This window comes from Amphibalanus amphitrite, unplaced genomic scaffold (genome assembly GCF_019059575.1).
Source record: "Amphibalanus amphitrite isolate SeventyFive unplaced genomic scaffold, NRLGWU_Aamphi_draft 001685F_arrow, whole genome shotgun sequence".
In the NCBI taxonomy this organism is placed as follows: domain Eukaryota; kingdom Metazoa; phylum Arthropoda; class Thecostraca; order Balanomorpha; family Balanidae; genus Amphibalanus; species Amphibalanus amphitrite.
In genome coordinates, this window is record NW_024883178.1 from 95,805 (window position 1) to 116,609 (window position 20,805).

General features: G+C 48.0%; 2 protein-coding genes across 3 annotated transcripts; one reads left to right on the forward strand and one right to left on the reverse strand.

The window, feature by feature from the left end:
• Window positions 1-3,563: 3,563 nt before the first annotated feature.
• LOC122374626 (potassium channel subfamily K member 18-like) lies at window positions 3,564-20,000 on the reverse strand. The gene is made up of 4 exons (XM_043353467.1): window positions 18,176-20,000; window positions 10,279-10,483; window positions 9,141-9,254; window positions 3,564-5,320 (listed from the first exon to the last, which is right to left on the reverse strand). The coding sequence occupies exons 1-4, from the start codon at window positions 18,597-18,599 to the stop codon at window positions 4,531-4,533; spliced, it is 1,533 nt and encodes a 510-aa protein (XP_043209402.1). The 5' UTR covers window positions 18,600-20,000; the 3' UTR covers window positions 3,564-4,530.
• LOC122374629 lies at window positions 12,160-14,057 on the forward strand. Of its 2 annotated transcripts, none has more exons than XM_043353473.1 (4): window positions 12,160-12,567; window positions 12,802-12,864; window positions 13,312-13,586; window positions 13,689-14,057. In XM_043353473.1, the coding sequence occupies exons 1-3, from the start codon at window positions 12,462-12,464 to the stop codon at window positions 13,578-13,580; spliced, it is 438 nt and encodes a 145-aa protein (XP_043209408.1). In that variant the 5' UTR covers window positions 12,160-12,461; the 3' UTR covers window positions 13,581-13,586; window positions 13,689-14,057. The 2 variants fall into 2 exon arrangements, with proteins under 2 accessions (XP_043209408.1, XP_043209409.1); XM_043353474.1 differs by having other exon boundaries at window positions 12,190-12,567; window positions 13,396-13,586.
• Window positions 20,001-20,805: the final 805 nt, after the last annotated feature.

Below are 20,805 nucleotides of genomic sequence, written 5' to 3' on the forward strand. Positions count from 1 at the left end.
TTTTGAAGGCACTATAGACGACCATTAACTAACTAGATGTGATGAAGATCAAATGTAAGGAATACGCTCATTTTACAAAATTACATGCAAGTACCAAAAAGTGATGTAAGTACTTATTCAACGGTCATTTTCAGCGCTCCCCGCTAACGTGACTTCAAGTTGAGATATTTGCGGCAAGGTACCGAATTGAGCAAAATGGTTTTAATTTACATTATAACTTGTTGTGTTTTGTCAGAAAATGGTCCTAACTCAGATTTTGTGGAAAAAGGTCATTATCTCCCTTTAACATTAGATTTGAGTTGAGATAGCCAAAATGGGGTCCCTGGCTCACAATTACCGGTTTCGGCACTCACAGCATCGAGAAATGCCTTAAATCGGAAATATTGAATTTCAAAATTGCAGCATTTTGATTCAGAGGGGCTAATGCATAGGAATACCCCTCTGAATGTGCGACGTCAGCGCAGATATCTAACGATTTTTAAAGGGACCCTCCCACCTCCAAAAAAGTTAATGAATTGGCATGAAAGTGATGTCGCTCGATTCAGAAAGAGCAAAAACGAATATCTACCAAATTTTACCGAAAAAAATATTCACCGGTTTTCAAGATATTATACTTTTACTTTTGTTTACTTTTTTGGGATCTCCGCTGTTCCTAGCGACTTCATTTTGGAAGTGCGGCGTTCGCGGCATATGTTGCGCGCAAATAGCATATACCACCACTGTTTTACAAAGATGTTAGTATAAGGTTTTAAAATCGTTAGATCACCGCTGACGTCACAAATTCTAAGGGGGCATCTCAATGCATTAGCCCCTTAGAATTCGAAAACTGCAAGTTTGAAATTCCATATCTCCGAATTAAAGCATTTTTCGATGTTGTGAGTGCCCAAACCGGTATTTGCAGGCCATGGCCACCAATTTGGCTATCTCAACTCAAAACTAATGTTAAGGTGGGATGGTCACTTTAAATGTTTGACTAAAACGTTTTGTAGCACGCGGTGGTATATGCTGCTTTGCGCGCAACAAGTGCCGCACTTTCAGCTGCCAAACTATTGCTTCCAACTAAAGTCGCTAGGAACAGCGGAGATCCCAAAAAGTAAACAAAAGTAAAAATCTAATATCTTGAAAACCGGTGAATATTTTTCGGTGAAATTTGGTAGATATTCGTTTTTGCTCTTTCTGAACCGAGCGACATCACTTTCATGCCAATTCATAAACTTTTTTGAAGGTGGGAGGGTCCCTTTAAGACGCAAATTCTTGAGCGGAGGAGCGATCTGCCGAAGAAACTCATACTGCAAGCTTGGTATGGAACAGACTATAATTATTTTTAACTAAGTCAAACCGTATAATAACGATTTTTCAGTTATTTAGAACCGATTTAGGCGTAAAACCCTGTTGCCTAAATACCGTTCAGTGGAGGGAGCTGCGATGCTTATACCCGTAGAGCGCTAAACGCATTACTCCTGGATGTGCCGTTGTGCTTGCAACAGAATACTCAATTTTTTATCTTCCTACCTTACCGCCTAAGGTGTACTAGATTCATTAGCTGACCGCTACTGAAATTTTATGTAGTGCAATATATTCGACATTCATCATTAAATTGATTTCAAAATTGAACAATTACGCAGAAGCATCAATACCAATACGTAAATACAACACAAGGGATCCATCCACTTTAAGCTCATCTGGTTGTGTTCTTACACCGCCACCTGTCCATCCATCTATGGCCACACCGCACCCGTTTCTCTGTCTCCGTGGGCCGCTGGGCCGCGGTAACCCGTGTGCCAGACGCGTGTAGACTGGGCCGCGGTAACCCGTGTGCCAGACGCGTGTGCCACTGGGCCGCGGTAACCCGTGTGCTAGACGCGTGTGCCGTTGGGGCCTGCGTTCCGTTCACTGAGTGTGAGATGAGTTTGAGTTGAGAATGAGTCGAGCGCCGGCAACGCTATAAAGTCCTATACCCGCCCCACATCCCTGTCCCATGACTGGGTACAGTTGACAATCCTGTCCCGTGTCCGGTTACAGTTCACTTTTCCATTCAATGTCCGGCGGTCCGTCCATGTGACTCTACCGTCCTTACCATGTGGACACATGTATTGGTCATAAAAATAGACATTGGGAAACGGCCATAGACGCAGGCTTGTTTTATGTTTTGTTCTGCCAACGTGTGTTGTGCTGCCTGAATTTTGATCTTCTATCGAGGACGTAAGTAGGTAGACTAAGTTGTGAACTTGGATCGTGCTTTGTTCCGCCATATGTCACAGACAAACGGCTGCATTGAGATAGGCAGTGGAGCAGTGTTCAATGCCGGATGGCCTGCTCTGTACATGCTCTTATATTGTATATGCGTGTTTCGCTGCTTAATTGGGTGTTCCGCATCGCTTGCACATTTGATGTTTTATGCCACGTGAGTACTAGTTTTAAGTCGTGATCTGATGTAATCGAGCAACACGATACTTTTGTGAGCTACATGCGAATTAAATCAGGGCAACAATACAAAATATGCATTTTCTATACCAGCAAGTCTGTTCGATTTATGTTCGATAGGTCCAGAACAGGGACTGGTGCTCAGATATGCTGGGAACAGAGTCCGCTCCTTTTGTGCATTTTTTATTGACCGGGCTCAGATACAATGAAATTTGTTTAGAGAATGTGTGGATTCCGCAATGGGCGATGAGCTCCTTTACCATCTCTGTTCTTTTATCCAACATGCGTTGAAGAGCCGCTCAGGTGGAGTATATTTCGTTGTTGTTGTTTTCCTCCATATCCATGCATTGGCCAGATCAAGTAGGTACATTTGTAATCTTAGTTAGATTTGTACATACATAATAGAGGGTGTACTGTGACAACTTGCATGTTGTATTTTTCCGTTTGATATGTACGGACAGTTTAACACCTTTCACAGTTTGGTGCCGTTTTGGACATAGAGGTCGCCCACAATATGATTAAGTTGGTACTTACGACTACATACCTTTTACGCCATATGCAATACAATATGGACCCGAGCTGCGCTCTACGAGCGGCCTGTGTCCTCTTGTGTCGGTCTGAGTGTCACCTCATCGCAGTGTGTTTGTAGCACCTTGTTGTGCGTACCGTGTGAGTCCGACGGGGAAGCCAGCCGGACTGAATGCCGAACAGCGGTTTGCGAGTACAACGCGATACGAGTGAGCCCAGAGTGCACCGCTGGTGGCTCAGTGGCTACACAGGGTCAGTGCATGGTAGCTTCGTACGATCCTGCAAACACGCGCCGGGAGCGAGCCTTCGTGACGAACTGCGTGCCACCGAGGCCGGGTTCAGATTTGCTGTGGTCCAATACACGGCCACTCATGCCGGAGGCGCTCACTCGTTCTGTTCCATCTCAGCTGTGGCCGCCGGTTTTCGGCCCGGCAGTCCGTCAGTCTTACCCGCTCGGCCGGTCTCTAACATGCCATTGTATTCGATAACTCGTTGTCGACGTGTTTGCATGTAACAGCACGTGTGGCTCCTGCGTGCGCTGTATGCATGCACTCTGTTCGGTGCAGACGGAGGTACAATACATACATACAATACAGCGATGCAAGGCACGGTATTTCTCAGTCGGGTGGTCGGTGTATTGGGCTTTATGTACAGACAGTCGGCATTGGAACCCAACTGGCACCAGCCGCCTCTGGGACGGACACTGGTCGGCCGACGGGGGAACGGGCAGACTCTGTTCAGTGTTCACCGCACGGTATACATGATTATTTAGGGATGCATTTTCACCTATTTATACATTACGTAGTGCGCTCATCGCAAGCGTCGGTGCGCAATATGCATGTCTGTATGCTTTACAAAGAACTCGCGTAACTTACTTACATAGCATTTATACTCACAGGCGTTCACGCATCCATCATTCATGCACACGCATGCAAAGTTCTCCTGCGAATACTCGTACACGGAAACACGCTCGCGTCGCGCACACAAGGGTGGACGCGCCTCTCATTTCGCTCACGATATGATACCTATTCGTTGTCAAAGGCACATGCAGCTCTCTGCCTTCGTGTAAATTTACGCGGCGCTCATCTTTGGTAAATGCACGATGCACATTGCACACGCCACAGTACAAAAAGCTGAATTCGTTACTACATATGTTATAAACGGCCGTTCATTGACCGTCCTATCCGTGAGTTCCCAGAAAGGGGTGGCGGTGCTCCTCACCAGCGTATGAACCAACACTCGAGCAGCCATGCCGTACCTTTCTGATAGCTGCGGATCGCTACATTTTCAGCATCCCTACATGCATCCCACCATATGTTAGGTCACGGCATAATGGCCTACTTCATCCACATCCCGTGGGTTACATCACGAATATATTGTACACTACTCATTGAATTTGTCATTCGCCTGGCCTTTCTGTCGAACTCCGCGATGAGCATCCGCCGGCGTCTCATGCTCCTGTACTCAGGGACTGGCGATTACAGTCGGGAAAACTGCTTGACAGGCATCGCCTTTGTCCTTACATACATCCTCGACACCCTGAGAAGCTCGCTGGTCGTCCTCGGCATCCAGTGCTGCTCAGTAGTCATCGTACTCGTCCTCGTCGTCCTTGATGATGCCGAGCTTCTTTGCAACGCTCTTGACGGAGCTGATGACCTCCTCCTGGACCAGGTTGAAGCTCATCATCAGCAGCGCGATGCCGAAGAGCAGGTAGAGAGACGTGATGGCGATGGCCTCTCCCTCGCGGCCGCTGCGCTTCTGGTCGGGCACGAAGTCGCCGAAGCCGATGGTGGTGAGCGTGATGAAGCAGAAGTAGGCCGAGTCGAGGAAGGTCCAGCCGGCCTCCTGCTCCCGCTCCTTGAACAGGTAGGCGCCGCCGACGATGTAGGAGACGACGAGCAGCACGCAGAGCCAGATGGGCACCGACTTGGTCTCGGAGGTGTCCTCGTCGTCCGAGTCCTCGTAGCCGTCCGAGTCGTCCTCCTCGTCGAACGTCTGGTGCAGCTTGCTGACGCGCTCGGGCGCCGGCCGGCCGGCCGGCACGCCGCGCACCGAGCGCGCGCCGCTGCTCAGCGAGCGGCCGTACGCCGAGTCGGTGCGCGCCGGCGACAGTTTGACAGAGCCGCCGCTGCCCACGCTCGGTTCGTCCCGCAGCGCGTCCGCCTCGCTCAGCGCGTACCGGTTCTGGAAGAAGGGCGTGCGCTGCAGCGCGGCCGGGTCCGGCTCGGCGCGCGTGGCCGGCAACTCGTCGGACGATTTGGAGCGCTCCGAGGGCGCCGAGCGTTTGCCGTCGGCCGGCAGCCGGTGGTTGTGGATGGCCGCGCGGCCGTAGGCGTCTGGTGATGCCGGCTCCACGTCGTCGGGGAGTCTGGAACGGCACGTCGGAGCAGTGTGAGGGACAGTCTGATATCTGTTTGATGGTGTTCGCTCACTGAGGCGAGGCAACGGGGTAGTCAGTGAAGCATTCCCGTGAAGCTCATTTCTCAGTAGAGGTGGCAAAACTGGAAAATTTTGGGACCCGGACCCGGACCCGGTCTGACTGGCACATTTCCGGAACCGGTCAGACCCGGTCTAAGTCAGCGTTTGAACCAGATGGACCCGTTCCCGAAATTCATTATGAAAATTGTATACAGTTGTAGGTATAGCAAGAAGAAAATAGTTTCTTTCCAATTGGGCATACTTGTGTTGCAAAGTAAAAAACTCATGCCATGGTCATTTCACTTCGCTTCACAGTTTGTATTTTAGAACCAGATTCAGGTCACATTTAAGAATATAAGAAGTATGTAGACCAATGAATTTCATGCTAACCTAAGCCACTTTTACTACAGCTGCTAAAAATGATGTATAATGGGGATCATGGGTGGAGCTTTTCCAGGAAAGTTGGTGGGGCAAAAAGTTGTCAAACCTACAATGTCCGATTGTTAAGTTAGATAGAATACAACAATGAATCAATTCTTTTCATTACAGAGTTAATATTTTGCATAAAACAGACAGTTTAAAGCTCCTCAATGCGAAAAGCATTGGTTTGCTAAGCAGTAAAGTCCTGGAAATTGGCTTAAGTTGGTGGGGCAAAGCGCTTATTGGTGGGGCAAAATGGCAAGTTGGTAGGGCAGCCGCCCCACCAAGTGAATAGGAAGCTCCGCCCCTGATGGGGATCCATGGAGCAGTGCCTTCCACTTCACCAGAGTAAGAACCTTACATCAACATGGAACAAGATAACCAGTACTGATACATACCTTTTCTAATATTCTTTGTAAAAGATATTCGTTTTTAGAATTAAATTCATTAGTCCTTACAAATATTATCAACTATCCAAGGCCCCAAACGAGAAAACATTCAAAATCAAAATAGAAACATCAAAACTTTGTGAAGTCCGCCAGAAATGTCGACACGATAGCAATGCAAGGACAAAACAGGCGTTAAATCACTGCAAAATTTTGTTTGGGTTAAAGTACTGCAAAATCGTTATGGCAATAAACTTTTAAGTACTGCAAGGTTGCGATCATGACTTAAGTTCCAATTTATTAACGTAAAAAACAAACTACATTTTGTTGTTACTACCTAGATATAGAATAAATACCAAGGATTCTGAGCCTTAACTGATTTCTTCCCGAACGTGTTCCAAAATTGTAACCTTTATGCAGTAGATTAGCGTGCGTAAGGCATATCATACATGATGCTCATATGCGCCATTTTCACATCAACACGGAATCATTGGCCTTGGAGAAGGGCATTGGTATTGACTCAGTTTTTTGCCAGCTGCTGCCGTATGATGGCGCTAGTAGAGCGCTATATGTATAATACGCTCTGCTAGCGCCACCATGCGGCGCCAGTTGGCTAAAAATCTGGCCAATACTACGGTTTCTGGAGAATGCCTTGGATTCATTTTTAGCTTTATGGATTTATGCAAGGGCATGTTGGTTTTATGAGCTGTCTTCTGGCCGTGATAGAGATAATTTCAAAGCTGTTTGAGTTATGAAATGCATTTGAATATCAAACATGAACTCTGAGTTCCGGTGAGAATAGTGACTTTGGTATGTCAATGTCTTTGAAAAGGCAGGTGAGAATGCCACTGGTCAGCCTTGCTTCAATTGGATTTGTGTCCATTTATAAATGGATTCCAGTCATACCTACTTACCTACATAGGGTAGTGTGGGGTAATTTGAACATATTTTTACGTCTTCTCCGTAGTACCAAATTCCAGCTCAACCCTGGATGAAGAAAAACTGTTTCAGTAGCGCATGTGTCACTTGCTTTCACCATGCAAGCCTCATTTTTGGACGAACCGAGCATACCTTGAATAGCATAGCATCACTTCTCCACCAAGTCACGGTGTGTTCGAATTGCCCCACCGTGGGGTAATTTGAACATACTGCCTTTACCTGCCATAAAAACGATAGTCTCGCCAGCACCGATGTTGTTTGACCCATAAACGAATAGGCAGAGCAATTCTAAACATACCATCATTTGAAAAATCAACACAACAACAAAAATAAGAGTTGCAGAGTATCAATATCTGCACGCTGCACACCGGTCAGTTGACAGAATTCGCCTCTCTTCAATTAACAGAACGTCTATCATCTCCGTTCGATAAAAACTCTACCAAACCTTACTTCATCTGTTATAGTGGTGCCAATCGGAACCTGGACATTCTGAGTTCCGATTCTTTATAATGTCCAATTCGGAATTGATTGCACTAAGGTATAGTAGTCTGGACAACGTTGGACGATGGCCTGCCACACTTAAGCATTTTTATCAAGTAATCGTGCGTAGCATTGATTGGCGAATGGAAAGCTTGTTAAGCTCTCAATATAATGAACACTTTTCGGCTGGTAAAATTACATGATAAGCAATATAAATGACGGTTTTGAGTGTTGATAGCTGCATAATTTTCGGACATATTTGGACAAATAGTTGACTTTAACATTTTTGGACGGAAAATCAACGAAAATGCCGGACATTAAACGGATATTAGACGTAAATTTTCTAAAATTGGCATCACTTATCTGCTACTACTTTGGGTCGAATATATTGGCAAAAAAAAAAACTGGGAGCGTTGTTTTTTTCGGAGCTATCCCTGTCTTCATTGAAATTCTCACACTATGTTCAAATTACCCCACGCTAAAAGTTATTTTGCCATTTTTTAAAACAGGGTTCAAAAGCAAATTTCTTGGATTGAAGGCACTGATTAGGTCATTGTACAACAAAAGCCGTTGCGTATTAGGCGCTAGCAATGCAAGATTTTGCGCTGCAATGAAGTTGCAATGACGTGTTGTTAGGCGTTTATCCTTGCGAGATTGATTTTTTACACTGTGCGTCAACATCTTCATTCCCTGAAACTTAAAACCCCGTTCATATGATAGCCCTTTTAGTTACGATAATTTCTCTCATTGGTCTTATTGTCATCCCACTTATGGATTTTCCGTGATTTTGTGTTATTCACACTATGTTCAAATTGCCCCACATGTTCAAATTACCCCACCCTACCCTATGTTATTGGTATTTGATTTCTACAGCTCAAAATATTGCTAGATGCTGTACAGCAAACTGAATGGAAGTGATCCGTACAAACATTTGGTGAAATGTTTTCTGGATTGCTAGCACTTAGAACTTGTTTATTCTGTTGTAGGTGACAAGCTAAGAAATTGAAGCAAGACTGACCAGTACGCTATAGAATAGGTAGCCCAATCTGCAGGAATATTAATTCAAAAGTGGAATTGGGACTTATGAACTGGAAACTGCATCAACTATGACTAGGTATGTTTGCCAAAGCATAAAAGATATTAATATTTACCATAAAGCACAGGGAAATGATAGGACCCGGTTGGACCCGGCCAAATATTTTGGGGGACCCGGTCTGGACCCATCCGGGTCCAGACCGGTTCCATAGACCGGGTCCCCGGGTCCACATTTTGCCACCTCTATTTCTCAGTCGAGGAGCGGATAGAAACAGGACTAGACCAAAGAGGAAAAGATGGAAAAATATTTAATTTATCATGGTTGGACGCTTGATCTTCATCGTGCCAAATACAAATGATCAAATAAATTACTTAGGTTATACTAAATTAACAATAAATTAATTACAAATAAATAAATAAGGTCTGGGTTATTCATGACATTGAGAAATGCGGCATCGCTGTAGTCTCCCTTTTCCACGTGTTACCAATAGTCGCCCGTCGATCACTGACCTGTACTCTCCCGTCTCGGAGGACGGGTCGCCGTACGAAGCCGAGAAGGCACTCTCGCTGACCGCGCCGTCGGCGTTTTTGGCCGACCTCCGGATCGACCGTGAAGAGGAATATCTGTAAACAGAAAAAGTAATGGTACTTTTCTGTGCAAACACCGGCAAATCCCATGACTTTTAAAGCTAACTATATAGCTATGTAGTGATGGTAAATATCCACACTAAAGCGTAAATGTAGAATACCATATCTAGTTTCATATCATATATCTCTGATATATCTCTGATCTGATATGTCCGACTGACTCTTGTTATCTTATATTGCTTACTATACACAATTTCCTCTATCGGTAGCAAATCACAAACATTTCCACTTCCCAGCTAACCACCGCTGCTCCCAAGCCCATTTGCATTGCGCTGCTCGTCTGTACTCCACTGTGCCGCATTACTTCACTGTGTTGCGGCACAGCCTACCAATCCAGTCGGCTTCTTGCCTGTCGTTAACGCCATATAAACAGCCTCACTGTCGCGGTATCGGTATGCGGCGTGGCGCGGCGAAATGGATGGACTTGGGAAAAAGGTTAATGATTATTGTTTTGGGTGAAATTTCGCGTTTTTTTATGGGAACATTGTCGTACCCAGTTATGACTGGTATGCGTAAATATCATGCACCTACTCCACTCCTTTTTGCTTGTAAGTGCTTATTCAATATCCGTTGCATAACAACCTTACTGAGTCCACCAGCAAACACCACCACTGCGGCCTGGAAACATAACCGAGCCATTCACTATCGACAATGTAACACAATCCCCCGATTGGTGACGTCACGCTCCTTCAGCAAGCGACGTCATCTGTAAACAGCGTCCGGGCCGGTCGGGTTGGGTCGTCAGCCCGGTACGATGGCCCTTCCCCGGGCCAACACACACGATCCCCGCCGCCGCGGCCCGCGGGTAACTCTCCACTTCCGGCGCTGTTCTCCGGCACGGGCTGAGCCCTTTGAACCGGGCTCCCCGTCTGCCAACCATACGAGCGTCTGTCATTACATAATAGGAGCATATCACCGACCGTGACGGGCACTGGCAGTTGCGGCGGGTAGGAGCGCTCGTCAGTGTCTTCCATCTACGCGTGACACTATAAAATCTCACCCCCGTCTTCCCCTGCGCCGGCGCCGTTTCTTCGGCTTCTTGGTGCAGATGTAGCAGCAGCACTTCCAGTAGACGACCTTGAATGAGTGCGCCATGCCCTCGCTGATGTTGGAGAGACAGAGGCACATGAGCGGGATGCCCAGGATGGCGTACAGCATGGTCACCACCTTGCCCCAGTCCGTTTTGGGCGCAATGTGGCCGTATCCTGCGGCACAGAATGAGGGTCGATTAGTCGAGACGAATTATTACCCAAGCACGCTTTACTCACAGTCGGCGACGCTCTTATTCCTGTTTAAGAGTATGGTACTTATAGGTCGTGAAACAGAATGTCTTGATTTTTAATATCATTTCTTGTGATGACGCTGTCGCGCTGTATCTAAAAGCGGCCTGTATCGGTGATCATCCTGCTGTATCTTTTGAATGGACTGCCGGTAGATGTACACTGAAAACAATTTCACCCGAAGCTGGCGAATTAAGCGTTGCTCTGCGGGTGGTATATGTGTATTAACTCGCCATGTCCAGATTCTAGCTAGAGGGTAAGCAGACTTGCCTGCCTTATTACTCGTAAATATGCACTGTACCCACAGTCTGCAGTAAGGTAGCTACCCAGCACCGGATATTGTCCCCGCGGGTGTTGAGTCATTGGCACAGCCCTCACTGAAAGAGTTGGAACTACTCGAGGTATCGTAAACGCGTATCCGTGGATGGCGAACCTTTACATAACCTGCCCTGAAGGAGTTGGATCTACAGTTACAACTAGATGGCGTTGTCTCATACAGTTTTGAATTACAACAGTTTTTTAACTTTTTTTTTAACCAATGATATGTTGGCACATTGTTTGGCGGTTTTCAAGTGGGGGCGAAAGTACAATTGTTAGGGTGCATCTTTAAAACCTCTGCAATATTCATCACGGGACGATTGGCAACGCTTTTTCTTCCGAAACTACCAAGTGAGACCATTTTGATTCTTATATAGGTCACGAAAGCAGCGCCGACACATCTTCTTGATTTCGGGCAGTCTGCATGACTGCCGGTGACTGAGTCATGTCGAAATTTCTTTGGGAATTCGATTTGACCTTTCCCACCGATGTGAAACTTTCTCACCTACGTTTTCTAGGTGTGAGATTGCTATAATATAGATATTTTCCCGCAAATATGGTCAAGCGTGGGAGTTTTTTTGGCCCTCGTGACTTGGTCGGCGAAGGGTAGGCGTGGAGGGTAACCCCATCTCCTAGGGGTTTGTGGGGCGCTGCTGCTAGGTAGGCGTCGATGAATACCTTTCGATGGAGGGGTCGCGAGCCACTGGTGCGCGAATAGTCGTGGAGGGTTACTACTCTCCAGAGTGAATTGCGAAAGTGTTATGTCCTAAATTGACTCCTGGGAGGGTGGTTAAAAATGGTTGCGGATAGGGGTACCCGCGAGGCACCGGTTTACTCGCCAGTTTTGGGTGAAATTGTTTTCAGTGTAGGTTCAAATGTATTTCGCATCACATGCTACATCGTTTAAAGCAAATGTGACCCTGCAAGTTGCAGTACAGTAAATGTCCTTGTAACAACAGTGCAGCGAATGACCTTGCAACAGTGTTTACAACAGGCAAACAATCTACCGTTGCTGACTGGCACTGACATTCTGCACTGGGCCGGGACCGTGCCTCTGGCCGGGTGAACTGGGAGGTGCCCCGCGGCCCGAACCTGACACCGGGCGCCCGGACGCCGGAGCCCGCTGCTGCGCCTGGCCGGGCCGGCTCGGGTGGCGCCGAGGGTCTGAGCACTCACCGATGGCCGCACGGCGCCATCGGATACAATAATGACGCATTGTTTGCCGCGGTGCGTCACGACTGACGCGGCCGGGCGGCGGCGCCCTCACGTCCGGCCGTGCTGCCCGTGGGGCCGTGAGCCGTGAGTGGGGCGTGTTCGGCAGAGTTGGGTGGGTCAGCGGGCGGCCGGCTGCCGGGCAGACTCGACCGAGACGCTGCGCAGGGCGCAGGGCGCCTCTCCGCTGCACACTGCACCCCGAGACACTGAGTGGATATTTGGTGATCGTGAGGAGCTTGGAATACCTGGCGCTGTCACCATCGCTTTGGTCCGTGTTCTCTGACAACGGTCGGAGATCACGACTCCGTGGACTGCGGGGAATGCTCGCCCGGGCTGTCAGCTCGGAGCCCTGCCTACGTCGTTAGCTGGCATGGCCGCTGGCCGCGTCTGCCTCCTGCTGACGGCGGCGGTGATCGTGACGCTGTGTCCGCCAGCCGCAGGCGCGAGGAAAGCGATGCTCAGCCGAACGACCAAACGTGAGTTAACCCTCATGGTAAAAGTGGAAACATGAGGGAGTGTATTTTCTGAGGGTGCATCAAGTGTCATTTTCCTTATTGTTAATATTGTATCTTTAAACAAAGACAGCTTTTTAAACATGCCGTTTCTTACCTACCGGCTATGCGTACGCGCGTAGTATGTCTTTTGTTGTGGATAGCGGTTCTATTCATCGTGAATTTCGTGTACACTCTGCTGACGTTTCGCATTTCCAGGGGGCATCAAAGGCCACTCTCACGATTCTCATGACATTCGCCGGACGCACAAATATGTGATGAGTAAGTTGTCTATTATTTTGTTTTGTTTTATTTTTTATGTAGAACTGTCTTCCGCCATGGTGTGCTTGCATTATAAACATCAGGCATGACTTTTAACAGTGCCCCCAACGTGAAGGAATGCGGCATGTGCAATTTTACAAGGGTGGTGAGGCAGATTTCGGCCCCAAAGTCGCGTGACGCTGTTAGTGGTTCCTCGGATATGGAAGGGGTAATCTAATTTAGGACTCGTCATACCTGGTATAAGGTACAAATTTGCATTCCAATCCTTTTGTGCCCGACATTACGGCTTGATAGCGCAATAGCCTAACATGCTTGTTATCTGCATCAAATCATTCAGGTAGTTAGATTACGTCATTCCACCTAACAATGTTTTCTTTTGCCTGTCCGGCTCGGTGGGTGTCCCTGTCCACTGGCCGACAATCACGGCCCTGGTGTCGGTGTCGGCAGGCCGTTGGCTGGGTGTGATCGTGGTCCGGCCGGCGCCCTGTCCGGTCGGACAGCAGATTGACATGCTGGGCCGCTGCCGGCCAGTGGTGGTGCGCGGCAGGGCGCCGCCCCGGCCCCGTCTGCCAGCCCTCTTCATCAGCGAGTTCGGCCAGAGCTACAGCGACTACGACTCGCACGCGCCGCGCGACCGGCCCACCCGGCTGGCCCGGCTCGACAACAGCGTGGTGGCGGAGCGGGAGACGGACCACGACGAACTGCGCTACCGCTAACGTGTGGAGAGAGAGAGAGAGAGAGAGAGAGAGAGAGAGAGAGAGAGAGAGAGAGAGAGAGAGAGAGAGAGAGAGAGAGAGAGAGAGAGAGAGAGAGAGAGAGAGAGAGAGAGAGAGAGAGTCTTAGGGACTGGGCCAGTAATGTGACAGCAGACGTGCCGGGATGAAGTGATCCTGCCGTCTTATATGTGCAACAGAGCTCCCGTTAGTTGTTGGTGGGGATGAATGTGTATAATTCACTTGTTAATACAAGGGTATTTCAACCTCTAAATGGGCATGTGTTTTGTATTGCTATCGGGGAAAATTTTGATAATGCCTCAAGGTTATGTCTTAAGAATGGGTATATTTTAATGTCTTACTAAATGTATTTTCTATGGTTATTAAAACTTCATAATGTCCGTTTTCCAACGATGGTTCGGTGATCGGGTTGCGCGCTAAACGGTCCATTATCTAATGCAAAAATAAAAGGCTGGAACAGGAAACGAGCGGCAAGGAGCATAACTGAATGAATTAAAGATCTTTTTATTGATAATGAGAACAATTTAATTGCAGTTCATTTATTCTAGGCCAAACTTCACCAGAATTAGAAGCATTTGCCGTTCTACTTAACCCGCGCCCCGTTGGGCTCTGCCGAGCAACGCGCCCCGTTGGGGGGGGGGGGCATTTTGGCCCCCCCCCTAAGATCTCGAGAACCACGCAACCTAGCGACAAGCGGCAAACGGTGTTGGATAGCCCTATCAGGGAACTACCTTGTGACCCAATTTTATTGACCTAGGTCAAACCGATGACGTCACAGGTCAGGTCAAAGGTCCAATTTTCACCGTTTACAGGCATTTCAAGGAATGCGTTGTAAAATCGAGTAAAATGCATTTCATTGAAAATCATCGATGGGGAAATGTTCTTCAAACACATATTTTGCTATTTGAGGTCACTGATACCAGGTAAGGTCACAGAGGTCAGGTCACGGGGGGGGGGGGGTCACAATATGAAAGTGTCGTGTGATACATGTTTTATGGTCCATTTTACATGACAAATGCGGTTATGTGGGTCAGGCAGCCTTTGGGGCCAGCTTAGGTCACGTTTTGGTCAAGGTCAGGTCAAGGTCAGGTCAAGTTCAGGTCAAATTAGGTCAAATTTCAAAGTTAATATTTTTGCATAAAATGGGTATTGAATCGATGCAGCTTGTCACGGGGAGTTCAATGGTGGTCTTTGTTTTGCCGTACGTGGTCTAGAATCGCTAAAAATTGAGTTCAAAAATTTAATGTCATCATTTTTGAACAGTTTTTTCGCTATAACTTGGCCAAAAAACGAGATATCGATCTGAAATTTGGCATGTATATAGAAGAGCGCAGGGACTATCACATGTATTCCGGTTTTTTCGAAATTCGGAAAAATTTTGGATTTTTTTTTAGTTTTTCTAAAAAAATCAATTTTTTGATTTTTTTGGGGTCAAAAACCCAAAATTTCGAAAATCTGAGATAACAGTTTTGTAGCGCCGTTTTTTGTCTACTAGACCATATAAAGAACTTTGAAATTGCTTGATAACTGTAGATTTGGTGAGCGTTTCAAGATTGCATGTTTTTTGCTCATTTTTGCTCGAACATGACCTCAGTTTGACCTCAATAACTCCTGACCTAAGGTGACCTAAGACTTGAAATTTGGTGTGAAGGTGTCAAATTGATGCCCGGGAAGGTACTGAAAATTTGGCGGCGCTGCGCGCCGCCGTTTTCTTGCTATTCAGGAAAAACCACAGGGGGGGGGGCCAAAATGGCCCCCCCAACGGGGCGAGGGTTAAATGAACTAGTTATGGCATTTTAATTTTTTGATTATCATTCATCGAATCTATTTACTCTATTTACAAGTTCTATTTACAAAAATACTGCCGTTCTGCCGACCTTCCCGCTCACCTAACGACGTGGATGAAAGATAAACCGGCGACAGTCGTTAAGCGTGACGCGCGTGCTGGTGACGTATGTACAAATCGTCCTACTATACGAGTTTGGACGTCCCTGGCGCCAGCCGAAACATCAGCCAGCGCTCAGTCGCGTGAGGCCTGTGAGGGGCCATCTGTGCTCATCAGGCCCACCCGCGGCGCGACCGGGGCTGAATGCCCGTCAGAGGCCGCCGATATTTGGAGTGATGGTGGTCATCGCTCTACCCGACTGCTATTATTGCAGCAGTCGACTGGGCCTCGGCTAAAATAGCTCACAGTCCTCTGAAAATATCTCTGATTGATGGTATTCTAAACAAGCCATCATCAAATAGAACTGGCTTATCGCTTTTACGCCAAGCTATTGAAAGAGTTATGAAGGAAGCGTCATGAGGGGGGGGGGGGCTTGCACAACCCCAGTACGTGTGGTGCTTTCACCAGGCTTTATGCCAAATGAAAAGGCAAGGGACGCGCGATGGCTTTGAAGTACTGCATCATGCTACGTTTTCGCACGTTTTTATGGCCTCAATGTCACCTTCTGAGATACTCTGAAGACGGAGACAGTTAACCCACGAGCCTCGGGGGGAGGGGGCATAAAGTTGCAAACCGTAAAGGGGGGCATAAAGTTGCCCCCCCCCCCTTACGTTTTGTGGAATATCTCCGAAATGAGCTACGAATGTGAAGCTTGGCATAGCTTCAAACGAGTAACTAGGCAATGTTTGAGAAAAGTTTGGTGGTTGTAGCACTGAAGATGACGTTACAGTGAGGTCATAAAGTTTTTTCATTTTCCGATATGGACCGCTTCTGATGTCGCTGAGCTGAGCATTCAACTGTAAATGAACTTAACAGCACCTGCTGTCATCCTAAAACATCTAAGCACACTTCCAACCGGTTCCTGACCAATAATAATCGGTCCTTTGTATTCGGTCTCGTATATCGGATATATCGTGAGGAGACTGAAAGTCGCAAATCTATAATTTGACTTCTGACGTCACTGTGACGTCATTTCAAATGTGATCGTTACCAAATTTGGACACAATCTCGGCTAGGTATTCAGGTAGATATGTTAACCCTATTACTGGTGGGCTTTCTGGACTACGTTTGCTGGTGGGGGGGGGGGGGGGAGGCCGATTCGCCCCCCTTGATATCTAAAAAACTAAGCGTCTTATCTTGATGGGACAAACGCCATTCGATTGCTCTCATCGTGAACTTTCAGATTGACTATTAAAGTTCAAAAAAGTTCAAAATTGGGGGTCCTGTAAGCAAAAGTTTTCGAAAAAATGCGTTTTACACATTATCACTAAAAATGCTATAACTTCTTTCTTTTTTGACCGAGCTTGATGAAACTTAAGGGGACCCTTCTTCATTAACTAGGCCTTCATATATATATTCCGGTATTTTGGATATTTCAAAAATCATAGGTGGATTCAGGTAAGCTAACTTGGGATGATGTTTTGAGTTTTTTGTCATGGTATGTCATGTGTCTTATGACACGATGTGTCATATATCATGTAAAATATGCAACGTGGGCACAAAATACACGTTTCGTTAAGCATAGACGGATTCAGGCACGCTAAGACGGGGGGCAGTACACTGATATTACCCCCTTTCTCAGGTACCTGGATCCGCCTATTCCAATATTTTCATTGTAAAATGACGTCTATAAAATGACCTAGTCTATAGGTGCATACATATGACCGGTGGTGCCACTGATCACCAGAACAAACCTAAGTAAGTCGCTGCTTAGCGGCAATTGTCGGAATAGTCAAAGCCAGCAGCGGCGGAACACCTTCAATTATGGTGGGGTACTGCCGACTTTTGGTCCCATTCTTTCCATGCAACGCCCATAGGGCTAATGTTAAAATGCCGAAATCAAGGGGGGCACGGTGCCCCGGTGCCCTCCCCGTTCCGCCGCCTATGGTCAAAGCTGGACCAAAACTACCCTCAGGAAACTGGTCCTGGAGACGCCTCTGCGGAAGCTAGAAACTAAAAAAATTGACACAATGTGCACAATGAATAGCAAGGAAAAGTCGCAAAATTTCGAGCCCTTTGAGATTGAGAATGCCCCCTCTGAATGTGTGACGTCAGCGCAGATCTAACGATTTTAAATCTTTTGCCAAAACGTTTGGTAGCACGCGGTGGTATATGCTGCTTTACGCGCAACAAGTGCCGCACTTTCAAATAAAGTCGCTAGGAACAGCGGAGATCTCAAAAAGTAAACAAAAGTAAAAGTCTAATATCTTGAAAACCGGTGAATATATTTCGATGAAATTTGGTAGATATTCGTTTTCGCTCTTTCTGAACCGAGCGACATCACTTTCATCCCAATTCATTAACTTTTTTGAAGGTGGGCCCCTTTAAGTTTCGCCTCTCTATCTCTTCGCGTTGCGACGATATCGTCGCAGAAGTAAAGGGAGGGGCAACTTTATGCCCCCCTCCCAGCGGTCGGCGGGTTGCGCGGGGGCCCAGACGGGTTAACGAAAGAACAATCACTACGTTCCTTATGGAGCAGACTCTTCAAACAACATCGAGGTTACAGATCTCCTTCACGTTTCGTGAGACCAAGCCTCCCGCTGCTGCCTCACTAGGACGTAGCCTCCTCAGACGTAGCTACCTTACCAAGACGAGGGCGTGGCCGCCTTACCAAGATGGAGCCGCGACTTACCTATGGTGGTGATGACCACGATGGAGTAGAAGAGTGCGCCGGCGAACGTCCACTGCTGGTGCTCGTCGTCCTCGCTGCCGTCCCAGCCCTTGGTCTTCATCGCCTCGATGAGCTGCTTCTCGAACTCCTTGAGCTGCCTGCCGACCATGGCCGTCCAGTTGTACTCGTGCAGCAGGTCCTGCTCCTGCGTCAGCGACCAGATGGACGAGGTGACGTTGCGCCGGATCTGCGACACGTTCCGCTTCACCTGCAGCTCATTGGTCGCCTCCAGCGCCTCGAAGGCGAAGGCGCCGATCACGCAGTAGCCCACCACCAGCGAGACGAGTCCGATGTGCGACACCAGGAACACCAGAATGTTCTTGGTGTAGTAGCCGCAGGTGCTCCACTTGGACGAGTTGCCGCGGCCCGTGGTCGACGGCGGCATGGTGGCTGTGGGACGCTGCCGCTAAACTCTATATACTGCACGTGGGAGCGTTCACTGGCAGCTCAGCGCGTGCGGAGAGCAGCCGCGCCGGCCGTCACTGAGTGCCTCTGGGGCGCCACTGATCGGGCATCGCACAGCTCTGCGCCGCCAATCGCCAGACGTCCCGGCCGCGCCGCGCCAGACTCGCCTGCGTCACCTCGCCGTCCACCCACCGCCACCGCAGCACTTAACCGGGAGAGCACGCGGCGTGTGCTACCGCTCACATGCTGTGCTCTTCACCGAAACCGTATCCACCGTTCAACCCGCAGAAAACCATTGCCTTTGCCAAGAGCAAACAGGCCCAAAAATACTCGTCTGCCGCGCGCTGGCGGCGGCGGCGCGGGCCCACTTGGCCTCGTGCCGCGCCGGGCGGGCGTGCTGCCGCGCCGGGTCGCCTATTTTGGGATTGGTGCCGGCTTCGTAGCCACTTAGCACCTGGCCTGGTGGTGCTGCGCATCACTGGTGACAGTGCGACGGCACCATTCGGGGACTGGGGACAGCTGGTGCACAATGGGCCCCACCAGGTCACCACCATCGGCCGCGGCACCGGACGGCCGGACGCGACCGAGACCCGCCGCGCTGCGCTGATGACTTTTCTCGGGTTTCAACACCAGAGCAGCGGGAAACGTTTGAGATGTGTTTTGACAAACAGCTGATGTGTGTCATGTCAAACAGAACACGAGAGAGATATTTCCTCGCCGCTCGGCATGAAAGCAGTAGGAGCAAAAACACTATATTTCACAAACCTCACACCATTCTTTCCTCCTTTTCGGCCAAACTTTAATATTTTTACTTGATGTTTCCTTGACGACAATTACGTAAACATACGAGGTTGTTTAACATCTTCAACGGAGCTTCATGAAGAGTTGTGTGACATAACCGTCACACTTTGGTTTGACCTCGTCACATGAATCAGAGCGCATTTGACACGTCCAGCAGTGAGCGTCCATAAATGAGAGGTAGGGAGGAGATAGAGGGGTGGCTGTGCGACAGGGGTGGGGTGAGGCAGTCGTTCCATATATTATGTACAGTTCAGTTGCTTCTATAAGGGTCGGTTAGCTGTCAGGATCATGCTCCCTTTGACGCATTTGATGTGGAATGTTGAGATTAAAGTTGGTCTATCGGGTCTGCCCGATATTGAACGCCCATTCTGATGGTTCGCTTTCATCTTCGTCAGCTTCTCCCTTCCCAGAGCTCTTACTTCTTACTTCTTAGGAAGTTTTTTTCTTTTTTTTTGGGTTGCGAACAACCTTTATTGTTCGGCTCGAGCACTACAACTCTCGGCAGTCCTGAAGAAGCGTTTGCATTGTCCCACTTCCCAATTTTCTTGCCTGTAGCTGCCGTCAGCAGTTAGGTCTCGACCTGAAAATGAAACCGAGTACGCGGTAAAACATTAATTAAGTCATCATTTTTCTTTAATCGAGGGAAAGCCGAATTAAGTTGCAGCTTGATATGCGATGTCTTAACCCGGCAGGCGGTGGGCCTACCAGCCACCTTCCGCGCGGTGGGGGGGGGGGGCATTTTTTTGCCCCCCCCCCCGTATCTCCGAAACAACTGGACGGATCCAGAAAATTCAAACGGCGTTCGATAGCCCTGTCAAATTTGTCGAAGGAAACCAAATTTCATTGACCTCGGGGTCACCGATGACGTCACAGGTCAGGTCAAAGATAAAATGTTTCACCGTTCACGGGGCTTCTAGGGAAAGCGCTATAACACCGAGTAAAACGCATTTTGTCGAAAATCAGCGATAAGGCGTCAGTTGTCCAGTACATATGTTGCTATTAGAGGTCACTGGTCATACCAGGTCAGGTCACAGGTCAGGTCACCAAAGGTCACCAAGGGTCACCACATGAGCCCAACTTTACTAAGGTTATGCGATGCATGTTTTATGGCCAGTTTTTCATTTCCAACTCAATGTTGTTGGTTATAAGACCATCAGGTACGGTTTATGTCACTTTCTGGTGGAGGTCAGGTCAAGGTCAGGTCAAAAAAGGTCAAATTTCAAAGTTGATGAAAAATTGATTTTGAAAACTTGACGTCATCAATTTTGAACAGTTTTTTCGCTATAACTTGGCCAAAAAAAGAGGTATCGATCTCAAATTTGGTATGTAGATAGAAGGCGGTAGGGACTATCACATTTATTCCGGTTTTTTCGAAATTCAAAAAA